The sequence below is a fragment of the Galeopterus variegatus genome, unplaced genomic scaffold (genome assembly GCF_000696425.1).
Source record: "Galeopterus variegatus unplaced genomic scaffold, G_variegatus-3.0.2 Scaffold4032, whole genome shotgun sequence".
In the NCBI taxonomy this organism is placed as follows: domain Eukaryota; kingdom Metazoa; phylum Chordata; class Mammalia; order Dermoptera; family Cynocephalidae; genus Galeopterus; species Galeopterus variegatus.
The window spans coordinates 129,126-144,581 of record NW_007730143.1 but is presented as its reverse complement, the minus strand read 5'-3'; the positions used below and the strand labels follow the sequence as shown (position 1 = coordinate 144,581).

General features: G+C 39.1%; 1 protein-coding gene across 1 annotated transcript in view; it reads left to right on the top strand.

Annotated features, from left to right (window-relative positions):
* OPN5 (opsin 5) overlaps positions 1-15,456 on the top strand; it is a 54,924-nt gene that overhangs the window by 6,674 nt on the left and 32,794 nt on the right. The window contains exons 3-5 of the mRNA XM_008586585.1: positions 3,271-3,441; positions 6,651-6,985; positions 7,397-7,512. Coding sequence (XP_008584807.1) covers positions 3,271-3,441; positions 6,651-6,985; positions 7,397-7,512 — 622 coding nt within the window. The remainder of the gene's footprint in view (positions 1-3,270; positions 3,442-6,650; positions 6,986-7,396; positions 7,513-15,456) is intronic.

Sequence of the window (15,456 nt, the reverse complement as noted above, 5' to 3'; positions counted from 1 at the left end):
CTCAGTCTAGCAAGTCACATATATCCAGAGGAGATGTATGTCCAGCTTACAGAGGTGCTCAATAAATGTGTGTTAACTGACTGAACTAACAGCTACTCCTGCGAACCTTTGTAAACCAAGGAGGGGGCTCACCGGGGAGGGATGGGAGGGATGGGAGCTAGCACCTGCAGGCGGAGATTGTCAGTTAAAAACTTGGTTTTCCTAATGCAATAAGGTTAGGGAAGCTTCTTTTGATATGTACATCAGATAGAGGCTTTGAAGAGCTTCTTCAGCACATTCCTTTCAGAGAGGGGGAAAGGTTGAATACGATGACTGAATAGAGAGGTCTGCAAGGTATGAAATAAAAGTAGCAGAATGCTTTCTAGAAAGTTTTTTTAAAAACCTAATGGAGGTCCAAGGCATAAACAGTTGAAATACCAGAAATCTGAGTCTGGCTGGAAACAGATTGAGCCTAACATTTACTGAAATAGCTATCTCGTGTTTGAATAAGACTAACTCAACAGAAAAAGGAAAAAAGAAAACAAGCAAACAAAAAACTAAAACAGAAGAAATCTGGTTCCAACTTTAAAATGATGAAATTTAATAAATTATTCTTACACAATTTTTAAACACTAAATTCTTTCTTTGAAAAAGAACGTGACTTAGAAGCTGAATATATAAAACAGACAAAAAAAAAAAAATCTCCCCTGATTGAAAGAGGGTGGAGAATGGAGTGTAAGTTGCTTAATATCTCTTACCCTGCATGACCTACCTAGTTCCCCTACAACACACACACACACACACACACACACACACACACACACACACACACACACACACCTACCTAGTTCCACACACACGTTCACGTTTGCACGCTGATAAGTCTTAGAGGAGCTCCATAGACCCCCCAGGACTCTAAGCAGGAGCATTAAAAAATGCTGGACTGTATGATTATTGAGGTCTTTTCCGACTCTAGTTTTCTTTCACCTTTTTAGCTCCCCCATCCTATTGCTTCTTTTGAATGTTCAGCTTGCTGGAGTTTCTTAAGTACTTTTTATTCATCGATAATAACAACAACGAAATAGTGAAAGACTAAATATATTGTATACATATAACTTTTAATTAATAATATGAAAGGACAAATTCAAATTTTCTAAAATGTTATACACACTATTCTTAAAAATATGTGTGGAATTCACACCTTCCTCCTCCAGTGCACTTCATAACCTTTATTTTCCAGCGTGCCATTCAAACTCCTCCTCTTCTGAGTTCACAGCTGTTAGTTCCTGCTGCTTCTCTAATTAAGGCTTTCTCCCATAGAAAACCTTTCTCCTTCCCCTTCCAACCCCTTTTACAGACACTTAATTCCTAAAAAACAAGGTTACCTGGGGGTGTTAAAACTAAGTTCCCTTTTTCAGTATAGGAATCTCATATCCTATATAGTCAGATTCTAAAATGCTCCAAGTCTGCATCATCTCAGTAGATGCAGAAAAAGCATTCAATAAAACTTAATGTCTATTTCTGATTAAAAAAAAATTCTTAAGAATAGAATTTTGTCTGATAAAAGGGAGCAAAAATGTTATACTCAATGATGAAACATTAAAAAAATTCTTTAAAAATTAGCCACAAGACATGGATGCCTACTGTGATCACTTCTATTCAACATTGTACTGGAAATCCTAGACATTGTAATACAGTAAGAAAAAAAACCAAATGAGTTTAAATGCTGTAATTATTAGTAGATCACGAGTTTAACTAGTCTATCATCAGTCTTTGAGTTATCAGACTCAAGCAGCTATTCTTTTTTTTTTTCCTTTTTGTCTTTTTTCGTGACCGGCAACGGATCGCAACCCTCAGTGTCGCACCCGCACCTCGCTCAGCCAGTGAGCGGCCAGTCCGTATGTGGGATCCAAACCCTTGGCGGGAGCGCCGCCGCGCTCCCAAGCGGCGCACTGTAGCAGTGCGCCACCGGGCCGGCCCTCAAGCAGCTATTCTAATTGGATGTTTATATAGTACCCACATAGTTAAGAATTCCTTGCATCAAATGACTCCTTAGTTAGAACCGCTCCCAAGCGGCGCATGTAGCAGTGCGCCACCGGGCTGGCCCTCAAGCAGCTATTCTAATTGGATGTTTATATAGTACCCACATAGTTAAGAATTCCTTGCATCAAATGACTCCTTAGTTAGAACCTATGTCTTATTTTAAGGAATTCTTCCTAGTCAAATAGACTGTAGTTTGTAATCTGTGGAGTATCATTTCTTAAAGAATAGTTTATGTAATGTATGCAGGGTTCTGTAGTGAAATACATTTGGACAATGTTATGGAACACGAAGTTAGTTATTTTTCTGAGTATTGGAAATTTTTAGACTCTTGAATATTGATGGTCAAAAAGTTGTGTTATAGTATGTGACCTTGCCTAGTATTATTTGATTATGTAACTATTTTTGTTCATACATTTGTTTTGGAGACAAACTCATGGAATCATTGCTGAGACTGAATGAATGCTGAAATGCATTGTACAAAACCTCATTCCCATGAATACTTTTTTCTTTCTCATGCTTGAATGTCTAACTTTGGAGAGAGGAAAAATAGTAGAGTCATGGACACTCTAGTGGAAGAGATCAGTGTGGAAAATTTATGCTTGAAGAGCAAATTTTCTCTCAGAGATTTCCCTGTGGGGATATAGCCCTTTTCTATTAGTTTGCAATTGAACCACTTTGATAAAACACTAAAGGTGACCAGATTGCTGTCATAGTCCACAGAATTCACATCTCCTATACTCCCTGAAGCTGAGTCTCCTCAAGACAGTTCTTTTTTTTTTTTCTTTTTTGTGACCGGTAAGGGGATCGCAACCCTTGGTGTGGTGTCGCCCACACCGCGCTCAGCCAGTGAGCGCATTGGCCATTCCTATATAGGATCTGAACCTGCGGCGGGAGCGTCGCTGCGCTCCCAGTGCCGCACTCTCTGAGTGTGGCACGGGGCCGGCCCGTAATAATTACTTTTTAAAAGTCCTTCTACATCCTTTCACTGTCTTTGTCTATTGAGATAACTGCAAATCTCTCTAAGTAGCTTCAAACTCAGTTTCTTTAAAGATAACTGCTAGAATTGCATTAACCTACAAATTCTGTGTAATGAAAGGGGTGTGCATGTGAGTGTTTGTGTGTGTGTGTATGTGTGTGTGTGTTTACACATCCCTCTGAGCTTTGGAGAGGAAGGGTCAGGCAAGCTGGGATAGGTGGGGACATTTTAACTGGAGGGAACTTTTCTTGACAACTTTCTTGGTGCTCTAGTTGTAGGTAAGCCATTCACTATCATCTCTTGCTTCTGTCACCGCTGGGTGTTTGGCTGGATTGGCTGCCGCTGGTACGGATGGGCTGGATTTTTCTTTGGCTGTGGAAGTCTTATCACCATGACTGCTGTTAGTCTGGATCGATACCTAAAAATCTGCCATTTATCTTATGGTAAGTTGGAAGGTTTCTCATTCCCTGATAGTCAAAGTTAGGTGGATTGAGTGTCAGAGCTGTACATATTGTATACACAGGCAATAAACAAAGATTATCAATGACCTCAGACATCAAGAGTATTTCTGCTTTAGCCTATCTTGTTCTAACATACATTTAAGTATTTGAACCTATGTCAATGTAAGTTTCTTTTAATATTACTTTTATAGTAATGTCTGGTGTTTGGCTACAATGCTTTTAAAAATTATTACGTTCTTGTGGAAAGTGTGCAAACTTCTACCATGCTTTGCCATACAAACAAAAGAAATAAAATGCATTGAAAAGATGTTAGGTACAAGACGTTTAGCTGATTCCTCACATGCTAAGTGTAATTATAAGAAAGCTGTTTATAATTCTTTTAGGACTCAGGCTTCCTATGATTTCAGAGATGAGGAATTCTAAAAATTTCGACTCCAAGGTCCCAAGCCTTGCACTGTTCCTGCATGAAAGGATGTTCATACAGAAAAATTGCTCAAAATTTTTTTTACTGTATTGGAAGGTAGTAAGATGAGTGACTAAAATAACGGGTGAGGAGTGGGTCAGAAATAAACAAGATCTCAGAGCCTGTTTTGTTTTTTTTTAATGAGTAGAGTATTCTACTGCTTAAACATAATTTTTAGCACTTTTACTTTTTGGGGTTCTGAGAATTTATGGAACCTGAAAGAGAATCATTTGGGTTTTTAATTTTAATACTGAGAACCAAGCACAACCAGGGAATAGTATTGATTCCCTCTGAATAAAACTGCCTGGAGACTGAGGTGGGAAAGACCAAGTCGACCTGACATTCTCAATTGGTAGAATTTCCCTCTATGTTTTAAAGTTTTACAGTTCCCAAACCCCAAGGAAATCACATAAGGGGATAAGGGTCGTGAACCACCATGTTCATGATCTAGCACTCATTTAAAAAATATTTTTCACCTCTTTCTTGAAATGTTTAAAACTTCCAATAGAAATAGCTTGAATAAAAATAAATAATTATACATACCCTGGATGACATCAGAGTCTAATTCTTTCTATAAACTTATTTCTGGTCATACCAAGTAGATTTTAAATTTAACTATAGATTTTACAGACGAGAAGACAAAAAGTTTAGCTTCCTGAGAGCATTTAAGGAATACTAAACCTTGATGTCTCTGTTTTTGAATATTTTCTTGAGTTTAGGCTTTGTGTCAATTAAAGAGATGATGTTACCTACCCTAGAATCATTGCAGAGCGTAACTCCATATGGAAAGTATGTATATTTTTCAGCTTCTTCTAAGGTTGAACCTCAATAGTATGGTTTCATCATTTAATCTGATGCACTATTAAACCCTCCACATGATGTCCAAGAATATTGGAATTAGAAGGTCACTTGGGGACATGTAGACCTTTCTCCCATGAATGTGGTAAACTGTTTTAAGGAATCCCTGAGGGACAACCACTTGGCCTCTTCTTGCATAATTCCAGTGACCAGTGACGGGGAGCTTACTACTGCACAAGGCAGCCCATTCTCTGATTGGTCTGCACGCATTGTTACAATGTTATTCCTTATATTAAGACAAAACTGCCTCCCAGTAACCTCCACCCATTGGTCCTAGTTCTGACTTCTGGAGCAACACAGAACCAATCTACTAATCTACTCTCTCCTGTATTGACAGCCTTTCACCATACTCGAACGTAAGTATAAAACACCTCACCAAGTAATCTTAACCATAAATGCTTATACGTATGACTATGCACATTCCCATAAATATATGTAATTATCTGTGCCAGTGTTTTATTCATTACAATGGATAGTCAAAAGGTAACATATGCTGTGGCTGTATGATTGCTACCCCTATCTTGCTGGGCTTGAGAAATTTGCATTTCGTGATGCAAAATGCCATGTATTTGGAAAAAATGGAGACAATAGAGCATAGAAACTATGTGTTATATTTCTTGTTAGCACTAAATGAGACAAACTTACACAAGAGGAAAAATTCATGTTAATGTCATGCTTCACAGTTTGCAAAGCAAGACCCTTACATTATTTCATTCAACCCTTACCAAAACTTGTAAGCAATATATTATTTCCTCCACTCTACTGCTAAGAACACCAGATGTGTAAAAAGATTATATGACAAGGTCAAATACTAGAACTAGAAGAATTAGGCCTTACTGTCTTCCCAAACCTCACACTGCACTAAGTAAAGCAGGCTCTGAGTTTATGTAGAAGAAATCATTTAGCATTTATGGAATATATTTTGATATTTCTTCTCTGCTACTGCAAAACCTAAGCAGTCAGGTGTCATTTCCCTGGCCCTCTTCATTGGAGGTGATAATTGAGGTGTAGAGATCATTCCCCGTGGAGGCCACAGCACCAGATCAGGCTGATCTGTCATTGGTAGTTGTGTTGAAATTTGGAAAATGATCACTAGTGCTTTATACCTTTTCTTAGATGCCTTGCACTGTTTCTTCCTCTTGGAATTTTCTTTTGGTTAACAGAAACCAGTGCTTAAGAACAGAGCTCATTTTTTGTCTTCCTGAAAATATTTTCACAGAATTACCTTTGCAGAATATGACGCAACCTGCTTAGATTCTCGGCCTCTCCCACTATGGCTGTGTGAGCGTGACTGCTGTGTGAATAACATTTGAAGATTCAAAATCTGCTCCACAAATCACCAAGCACAGTCAACCACTTTCATCTCACACTGTAGTGTCACGGTCACGATCCACCAGCCCCCACTCAGCAAGTTCTTGGGAAGACAAATGAGATTAGAGACACAAAAGATTTTAGGAAGAAGGGTATTTTAAAGACACAAGCAGTGTTTTGTGATTTTTCATCTCCCCGGAAGGATTCTCCCTCGGATGACCCACTAACACGTGCTTTTGAGATGTTTTCCTTAGATCTTCCATTGTCTTCAGCATTCTCTTATCTTTTTACTGTCCCCTTTTCCCAGCTTTTGTCACTTCTCCCAGATGTCTAGCAAAAAACTTCCTTGTGAAATCTCTTCAAATTTTATTCTCCTGGAGAGAGGCCCAAGCTCTGGAACTCCCCCCTTTCACCCCACTCTCCCTCAGGCTTCAGTTGTCTGCCCACGTCTCCCAGATTCAATGGAATAAATCTTTGGAGGTGGAATTTGACGTATTGAGGGGAGGTATTTGGGTGTAGGGCAGATTACATCAGGGTAATGCTTTTCTTCTACCTCCAGGGGTTTGGCTGAAAAGAAAGCACGCCTTCATCTGCCTGGCAGTCATCTGGGCCTATGCCGCCTTCTGGACCACCATGCCCTTAGTGGGTCTGGGGGACTATGCACCTGAGCCCTTCGGCACCTCCTGCACCCTGGACTGGTGGCTGGCCCAGGCCTCGGTAGGGGGCCAGATTTTCATCCTGAACATTCTCTTCTTCTGCCTCTTACTCCCAACGGCTGTGATCGTGTTCTCCTATGTGAAGATCATTGCAAAGGTTAAGTCCTCTTTCAAAGAAGTAGCTCATTTTGACAGTCGGATCCATGGCAGCCACGTGCTAGAAATGAAACTGACCAAGGTAACTGCAGTAATAATGTATAGATGTGTTTTCTGATCAGTTAGGAAGAGGATAGGGAATGCTGGCAACCGGGACAACTTAAAATCTCCACTGTTAATGTACTTCCTAACTTTGTTACTGCTTTTCTAGGCTTTTGTAGTATCTCTCACCTCTGTGCCTGTCTCTGTCCCTGTCTCTGTCTCTGCTTCTCTCTCTCTCTCATAAATATACATACACACACCTCTACATTTTTAATATCTACCAAATTTGTATAATGGATCCACTGGGGGCTTATTTTCTCTATTAAGTATTAGTGAATCTTAATAATAAGCATAACTTTTATGAATCATACAATGCCTCACAGTACTACTGTTTTGCATCAGACTTTGGTGGGCATCATTAGGGATATTCTACGACTCAAATTGTTTACAGAGTAAAAGTTTACCACATATGCTTTCTGATGGGAAGCTGGTCTTAACACAAGAGCAGGGGTTGAATCCCTTGGCAAATGCTAGTTTCAGAGTTGGCAGTTCTTCAGATATTGTGGGGTAAGGAAAAGAACACACTATTTGACAGTGTTACTGAAACCCCAAAGGTCCGTTTGCTTGCCACTCAATAGCGAATAATTGAGAGACAAGGGTTGGTGTAAGGAAAGTTAGTTTCTAATCAGGAAGCCTACAGCCTCGGGAAATGATGAACTCATGTCTCAAAGACCATCTCTGCTTTTCCCAAACTTGCCAAAGGATTTTTATAGGGACAGGTGGGAAGGGGCTGATTCATGGTGATCTAAGCAGGGACGTGCAGGAAAATTGCAGATAAACATCAAAGAATTTCTCGGGTGGGGGCTGATTCATGGTGATCTAAGCAGGGACGTGCAGGAAAATTGCAGATAAACATCAAAGAATTTCTCGGGTGGGGGCTGATTCATGGTGATCTAAGCAGGGACGTGCAGGAAAATTGCAGATAAACATCAAAGAATTTCTCGGGTGGGAGCTGATTCATGGTGACCATCCTTCATGAAGTCAAGTCACAGATTCAATTCCTGTTAACCTCAAAAAGATCCAGTTAGTAAGCTAGTAAAGGATGGCCAGCTGGGTTAATAATTTCTTCTATAATTATTCTGTGTACAGTGTAGCAAAAGCCATTATGTTCTAGCGATCATGTGAACAAGAATCATTGTATTCTAATGTCCAGCTGCAAGCTATGCAGTTCAGGTTGCAAGAGTAAAGAAAAAAAACTATTTAATTTAGAAATTTAACAAAATGGAGTCACTTCTGTTCAGCCTGTTACAACGATAGACAAAGGTTTTAATCCCATCGTCAACGCTTGCCAGGTTTGGGACCCAGAGCTAGATACTTCACTTCTTTGAATCTCTATTTCCTCACTCGTGTAACAGAAATAATAACATCTATCTCAGTAGGTTACCATGGAAATACAGTGAAATAAAACATGTTATTCTGTCATCTGGTACATAGTAGGTGTTAAACCATAGTTTCTCCTTTTTCCTTATTATGTCTCTTGGAATCCCTGAAGTGGTATTCATGCTTTCGTATCTCACCCCATATCTAAAATATATTTTCCAGAACATATCCTCAATATAAATGATAAACACATAAAACCATCAAACTGTGAGTTAAATATTAACACACCCTAATTTTTATCTTATATTTTAAAGATAAAATAAATGTAGATTGAAATTCTAATTGTTTCTTCCTATATCCCAGTCAGTCACACTGATTGATATTTCACCCTCAAGTGTCCTCACAGCCCACGTTGGAGACCACTGGACCCAGAGACTGTTAGCAACACAGTTCCCTCCAGACCAGAGGCGAGGTCACGTGATGCAGGTCCTCCCTGCCCCTGCCGCAGGTCCTCCCTGCCCCTGCCGCCTACAGCCTGGCACCTGCTAGATGCTCAGTCAAGAGCTCTTGAATGAAACATGATTGAATAAACTAAGTTAGTCTAATTACATCAATTAATGTTAAGAAGTCCTCTGATCCCTGGCTGGAGTGCCTCAGTTCCTTTTATCCCTGTCGGGACATTTTGTTTTGCTTGGCTCTATCACGTTGTTTGTGAAGCCTTTTAAAAAACTCTAACATAAAGCTGTGCTTCCCTCAAATGACTCTTCTCCTTTATTGCTCATATGATGTTATTTATTGCTGAGGGTTCAGATTCAAAGGACCCCCCTGTGTGGATTCTAAGGGCAGTTTGTGGGAAAGCTGAGCTGTATTGCTTTAAAAACAACTACAAAACAATTAATAAATTACTTTTCTCTGTTCTTCTTAGCTGTTCTTGACTTACATGTCACTTCCCAGAGATGCATTTCCAAAATTGAATTCAAGTCCTCCCATTATAATGTTTTACTGCAACCTTTACATTTCCTTCTTGGAACTTGTCATAAATTTTAATTAACTTACAACTACATATTTATTTTTTGATTATTTGTTCAATGCCCATCTTTACCACTAGTCAGTATGGCCCACAGGGGTAACAATCATGTCTTTTGGTTGACTTTGTGTCCCCAGGACCTAACGCAATGCCTCAAACATGGTAAGTGCTTAATATATACTTGTTGAAAGAAAGGAGTGTTAGTTCAGAGCTAATTAATAATAAAAAACAATTTCCGACTAGAGGTCAATCACGGTTTTGCCATTAGCCCACCGAGAGGTTTCACATAGTCTACATTTGTTATTTATGTTGGCTGCCAGAGGTTGAACCCCTGCCATGTCTGAGGAATTTCCAACGTTCTGTTTCCTACTGGGGAGTGGGGGAAGGAGCAATGCACCTCTTAATTTAAAAGCTACTGAAAAGACTAGTCATTCATTTCCCAGGATTGCCCTGCAGCTAGAGAATAGTCTGGACTCTAGGCTTCAGCCATTAGCCTGTCTCAGGAACTAGTGACACCAGATTATGGGCAGGGAGTTCTCTTCAGGGGACATGGCTACAGCAGCCGTGGTTTCTACATCAGAACCAGCTCACAGCCAGAGTTTTGGGTATCATTTCTGTCTGCTTGGTTTTAATTCTAAGGACAGCATTTCTAGGGATGCTTTGTATTAACCAATATCCTTTAAGTAAGTTCATTGTCTGCTTCACTCAGCCAAAGTAAATTTCTGTTGCTTGCAACTCAGAATCTTGACTGATTCACCCTGGGCAAGTCATTTTAATTCTCTGGGCCTTAATTTTCTCATCTGTGAAAAAGGTTGAGGAAGGGAATTGAATGATATCTTAGTTACCTTCTAAAACTTTGAGGTTCTATGAAAATAGCTAGATTGATTCAATTGTTTAAAGGTCTATGGCAGTAGCTTTTATTACTAAAACCACCAGGCAGCATATCGCTACCTCCAAGTCCTGGGTTCATCTATAATGAACAGTGAAGTCTCCTCTGTTTTGTTGAACCAGATACTTGTATATTATTTCCTGTTCTTTAAGCCTGCCCTGCTTAGTCAGAGAATATTGTGTTCAGTTTTAGACCAAAATCCCCAAACACAGATGCATAGAGTGACATGACCTAATTTGCCTCCTTGCTTTTCAATTGCAGCTTTTGCTTGTTTATGGAGTAGTGGTATTTTAAGATTTGAGAAAATTGCAACTAGGAAGTGCGAACTTCTTCTCTTCTTTTTTTAAGTATACACTCATATTTTCTGCTTGGATCATAACCAGGGCTAACTCATGGCAGGTGCACCAGAGGTATCAGAATTTTTTTTTATAAGTTTTTGGAGGAGAGTCTGAGACAGTTGGCCTTAGTTGCCATTCTGTGCATAAAATGGAAGGAAGAAACTCAAACTAGACATGCTTAGAGTTGTCAAATAATTTCCTAAAAGGTAGTGTGAAAGCTAAGTACTACCACCCATACATATGAGAGACTTGAGGGCCAAGGAACATAGGCCACACTTGCTAGTTCCCCACCTTCCCACTTGCCATTGGTATTGTCACTCAATGACAGGCGGTCCCACATGTGGAAGATGGTGTTCTTATCACTGATATTTACCACTCCATTATGATCTTTTAATATCGTTTTCCCACTGGTTGGGAGCAAATCCCTGTACTTGCTACCTAGACACAAGATAAAAAAGCCAAATTTTATCATTCCAATCCTGCTGTCAATTGCATGCTCCCCTGAGTAGGTAGGACTCACCCTCTTCCAGTTCTCTCACTACACAGATCTCTCTTCTGGTGACCTTCTGTCACCCCAGCCACTGAAATATCTTTGTTATCACTAGTCTAGCTGGTTCTGCAATGTGATTCAATCTTGCTGTTGATGGGAAATCTGTTCTCTCTCTTTGGCCCTCCTTTTGAGCCTTTATTTTCACATCAATTCTATGTCCTCTTCCCATCTATTTCATTATTCAAGGTAACAAGCAACTTCAACTGTTAGCCGAAGCCTTGTTCATAGCTGGGCAAAGGAGCCTCGTGGGAGGAACTAGGCAAATGGCTGTTCATAGAGAATCAGGGATCTTGTCCCTTTCCCACTGGTCAGTGGAGCTGAGCCATGACTGGTATCAGGGAAATACTCTGGGAATCTCTGTGCTAATGATTTTCCCCATATTTCACATTGCCTCACATACTGAGAGAGGATAGCACCTACCTCCTTAGAAGCCTCATCTGCTGGAATGGTTCAGATGTACTGGACTCAAAGGCAGAGCCATATGTAACTTAGAGAATTTATTCTCAACCACATTATTCTATTATTGCTTTAATTGGTTAATTCACTGGAATTGAGTGATTATGGACAATACTGCTTTGTGACATTTAATGCCAGCTGGAACTAGAGCTGGAAAGTACACATGACCTTGGTCCTCTGCAGCAAGACGTATTTAAAATGAACTGGGTTGCAGATGTGTGTTTCTTTTGTAGAAGCTAAACACGTATTCTGTGAATTTCCTTCCACAAAATCTAATTTAGAAGTTCAAAGTTTTATTGCTTTTCTAGTGAACCAAAAGACAGTGATAAAAGTAAAGTAAATAAGGAATAAATGTCTTAGAAAAAGTTGATGGGTACAGGTGCCTGTGTTAGAACTGGTTTGAAGATATCGGGGAGAGAAATTTTGGAAAATAGAAATGAAGACTCACTTAGAATTGAGGAAAATGAGGAACAGACTGATGAAAAGATTAAACACATACCAAGCTGAGTAGAAAATTCTGGGATAATGGAGTGTAACCTGAAAGTTTTAAAAACTTTTGTGGAGTATGTCTTAATAATTTTAATATTTAAATATTTAATATTTTGTGGAGTATATTTTAAAATGAGAAGATTATAGAAAATGAACATGCGTCATATAACTTTGAATTCACTTCAGAAACATAAATAACAATCTGCAGTACCTTTTAGATCTAGTCTTTTATTTCTCTTTTGGCTTTAAACTCGATTTCTAGTCATTCAATTTAAGGTACTTAGCTTTATTCTGATCCCAGTAAAACCACAATGATTCACTTGCTATGTGTTTTTAGAACCGCAGTATATTTAATTCTTCTATGTTCTTTTAAAAAATAACAATGCAAATGTTTTAAGTATTTTCTGTTCCCCGTTACACACCCCCCCAAAAGTAGAAAATATGTAAAATGTAGAAAATATTGTGAACTAAGTGCTAATCTATTTTTTGTCAATGACTTTGGCAGCAACACAGAAAAAGACTTTTGAGATGCTGTGAAATCATCATATGACTCACCAAAGAAGCAAAGATGGAACTATGTTAAGTCCCCAGACATCTGCTAAAGCAAGCTTTATTTATATAGTTAGTGTTTATTTGAGGATTCAGAAAAAGAAGGCCCTCACTGTGAGCCTTGAGACATCTATTCCATTTACAAACAAAAGTCACACAGACCAAACCAAATAAAAATTTCTTCTGGGTAAGCTTCTGTAGAAGGATGAAGAAGCAAGCTTGGGAGGACTGAGTGTGTGCATTAGGCCTAACAGTTTATAACTGTTAAGCACAGAGAATTTTGACCCAGGTGAGAATTTTGACCCAGCACCCTAAAGCAGGGCTGCAGGACATGTGGGAGATCTGGGCTCACTTAATTTATCTCTTGGAAATTCAGATTCTCTATTTGAAAAATAAAGCAAAACGTATATTGTTGAGGTTTTTCTTTGCTACTGTTAATTTTCAGAGATAAGCCTTGAAATTCTTGGGCGAAATTTTAGAACCTGAGACTTTAGGCCAGATTTCCCATGCTTCATTCTTTCAAGCCTCACAAAGGTGGGTTCCTAGGACAAACACACCTCATACAGGTTGTTCCACAGGTCGAGTAGACTGAGGCCTGTGGACCATTCTCTGCATTTGGTAGCACTGTCCCCGCTAAAGCATATTGAAATACACGTGTACACACATGACTTACTTGTTCTAAGAAAAACATATTCAGTTGAACTTCTAAAATAAAAAAGCATTCACAAATATTGTTGCTTTAACTGTTATTAATAAATCATTTTGTGTCTTCCTCCTTTTCATTGATCCTCTACATAACTTGTCATGACCCGAATGTTGGGAACTATTATTTTACTTCTTAAATTAGGGACTGAGGGAAAGAGGAAGTGATGCCTGGCTTCAGACAGCTTCATTCTTACATTTTCCCGGGGTTGGGGGAACTCAGAGGTAGAAGGAAAGTCCGCTTGTACTAAAGTTCCTTATAAAATCTCAAAGACAGGTCTGGACAAGCTCTTCTGAGTCACAGGCTGGTCCCTGTTCCTATTATGGTAGCTAGGGGCAGGTAGACCTCTTACTGGTCAGACTTAGGTCATGTGGTTCCTATGATGTCTAATCAGTAAAACAACCTAGGCGGTAGAAGGATGCTGGGAAGGCTAAGTAGGGTAGAAGATATTCTGGGAAGATGAAAATAAATGTATACAAACAAACAAAAACAAACAGATGTCCACCACATAGAGGACTGATTTGAATATAGTTGCATTATTTATCCTACAGAAAGAATATTCTAGTAGATAACAGTGTAAGGATACTTTGAAGTTCATGTACTTTCTCTTGATTAAGGCCTGAAATAGCTCAAGTATAAAATAAAAACCAAAGCTTGCACTTCATTTGCCAGCATCAGTATTCTAATTTAGATCACTCTTATTTCTTATTTATACTGTTGCCTAAACAAACCTGCTAAGGCTGGGAATTCTATGTGGGCAGGAATGTGTCTACTTAGTTCATTTCTTTATCCTCCACAAGACATAGCATTCTAAATATTCCTACAATACTTGTTGAGTGAATGAATAAACAATGAACTTTCTACTTTCTATTTCTTCCTGCTGCATTTTATTCTACAGGTTAATCTTCCTAAGCAGAGCTCTTATTATGTTTCCTGCTGAAAAACCTACTAGTGCTTCAAAGCATATGGAATTAAGTGCAAGCTCAGTAATATGTCATACAAAATTCTGAATACATGGTGTATGTTGCTCCAGCCTCTGTTGCTTTCTTATACCAAAGTGAATTGCTCACTTGTTCCTATGCAAACCTCTCACATTCCTGTCTATGCCTGTGCTCATGCTGGTCTCTCTACTATTCCTTTGTGTCCACTTGCCAAGGTGCAGGTTATATGCCATGTCCTCTTTGAAACTTTTTAATTTGACCAATAGAATGTAATTTTGTCCTTCTCTGAGGTGGCACTTAAATCATATTCAACCTTGTGTAATTTCAGCTATTGTGTTCCAGAAGGATACACCTCAGGCATTAAGGTATACTGTATCACCCACAGCTCTTGGCCTAGTGTCTTGCACAAAGCGTTTGCTAAAAAGGGTTTATTGAATTGAAGTGAGATGATCTATAAGGCTCAGGTAGGTGGTTTCAGTGTGCTAATTAGGACTACATTGTTAAAAGGACTAAATTAAAGATGGTGAAAAACTCGTGAGGGTGTTTTAAACCCTATCTATAATTATCCTTTGGTCTGAAAATTAAGAGTTTCCTCAAGTAATTATAAATTTGTGAGAGAGAAAAGTGTTTTCTGGGAAAGTATCATTTTATACAACTGTGCCACTTTGGCTGAAGCTCAGCGACTCTCTTTTACTTTATACCTAGTGAATTTCCACTATCTGAGCCTCAAACTTGAGAAAAACTAGAGCGAAAAGAAATAACATTTAACAGAATCTCTGAAGAAGATGCATATTAGAATTCCAAACCAGGGCAGAGTTTCTAAGTTTCCTGAGGCAAATATGGATGATTTAAAAATTTATCATGGTGAACATATTTTCTGTCAAGTTTTTAAGCGAATGTGGGTTGATAGGTATGGAAAGCTCAGAAGCACTGATGTCTTTTTACTATGATTTCTTGCCCTGTGTAGGCATGATCTGTCAGCTATTCAGGGCTATTCTTTGGGTCTCTGGGTACACTCTAGAGTAGAGAATGGATGTGGTAAATGGGATGAAGAATGGTAACAACTTCTGGCTGAACTTCTCAGAAGTCTGTGTGAAGTGATTTCTAGGGACAAGATAAATGGAAAACTCGTAGATGGACTCTCGGTGTGAAGAGGTGACCTGCTCCTCCTGCACACCCGTTATTTCAG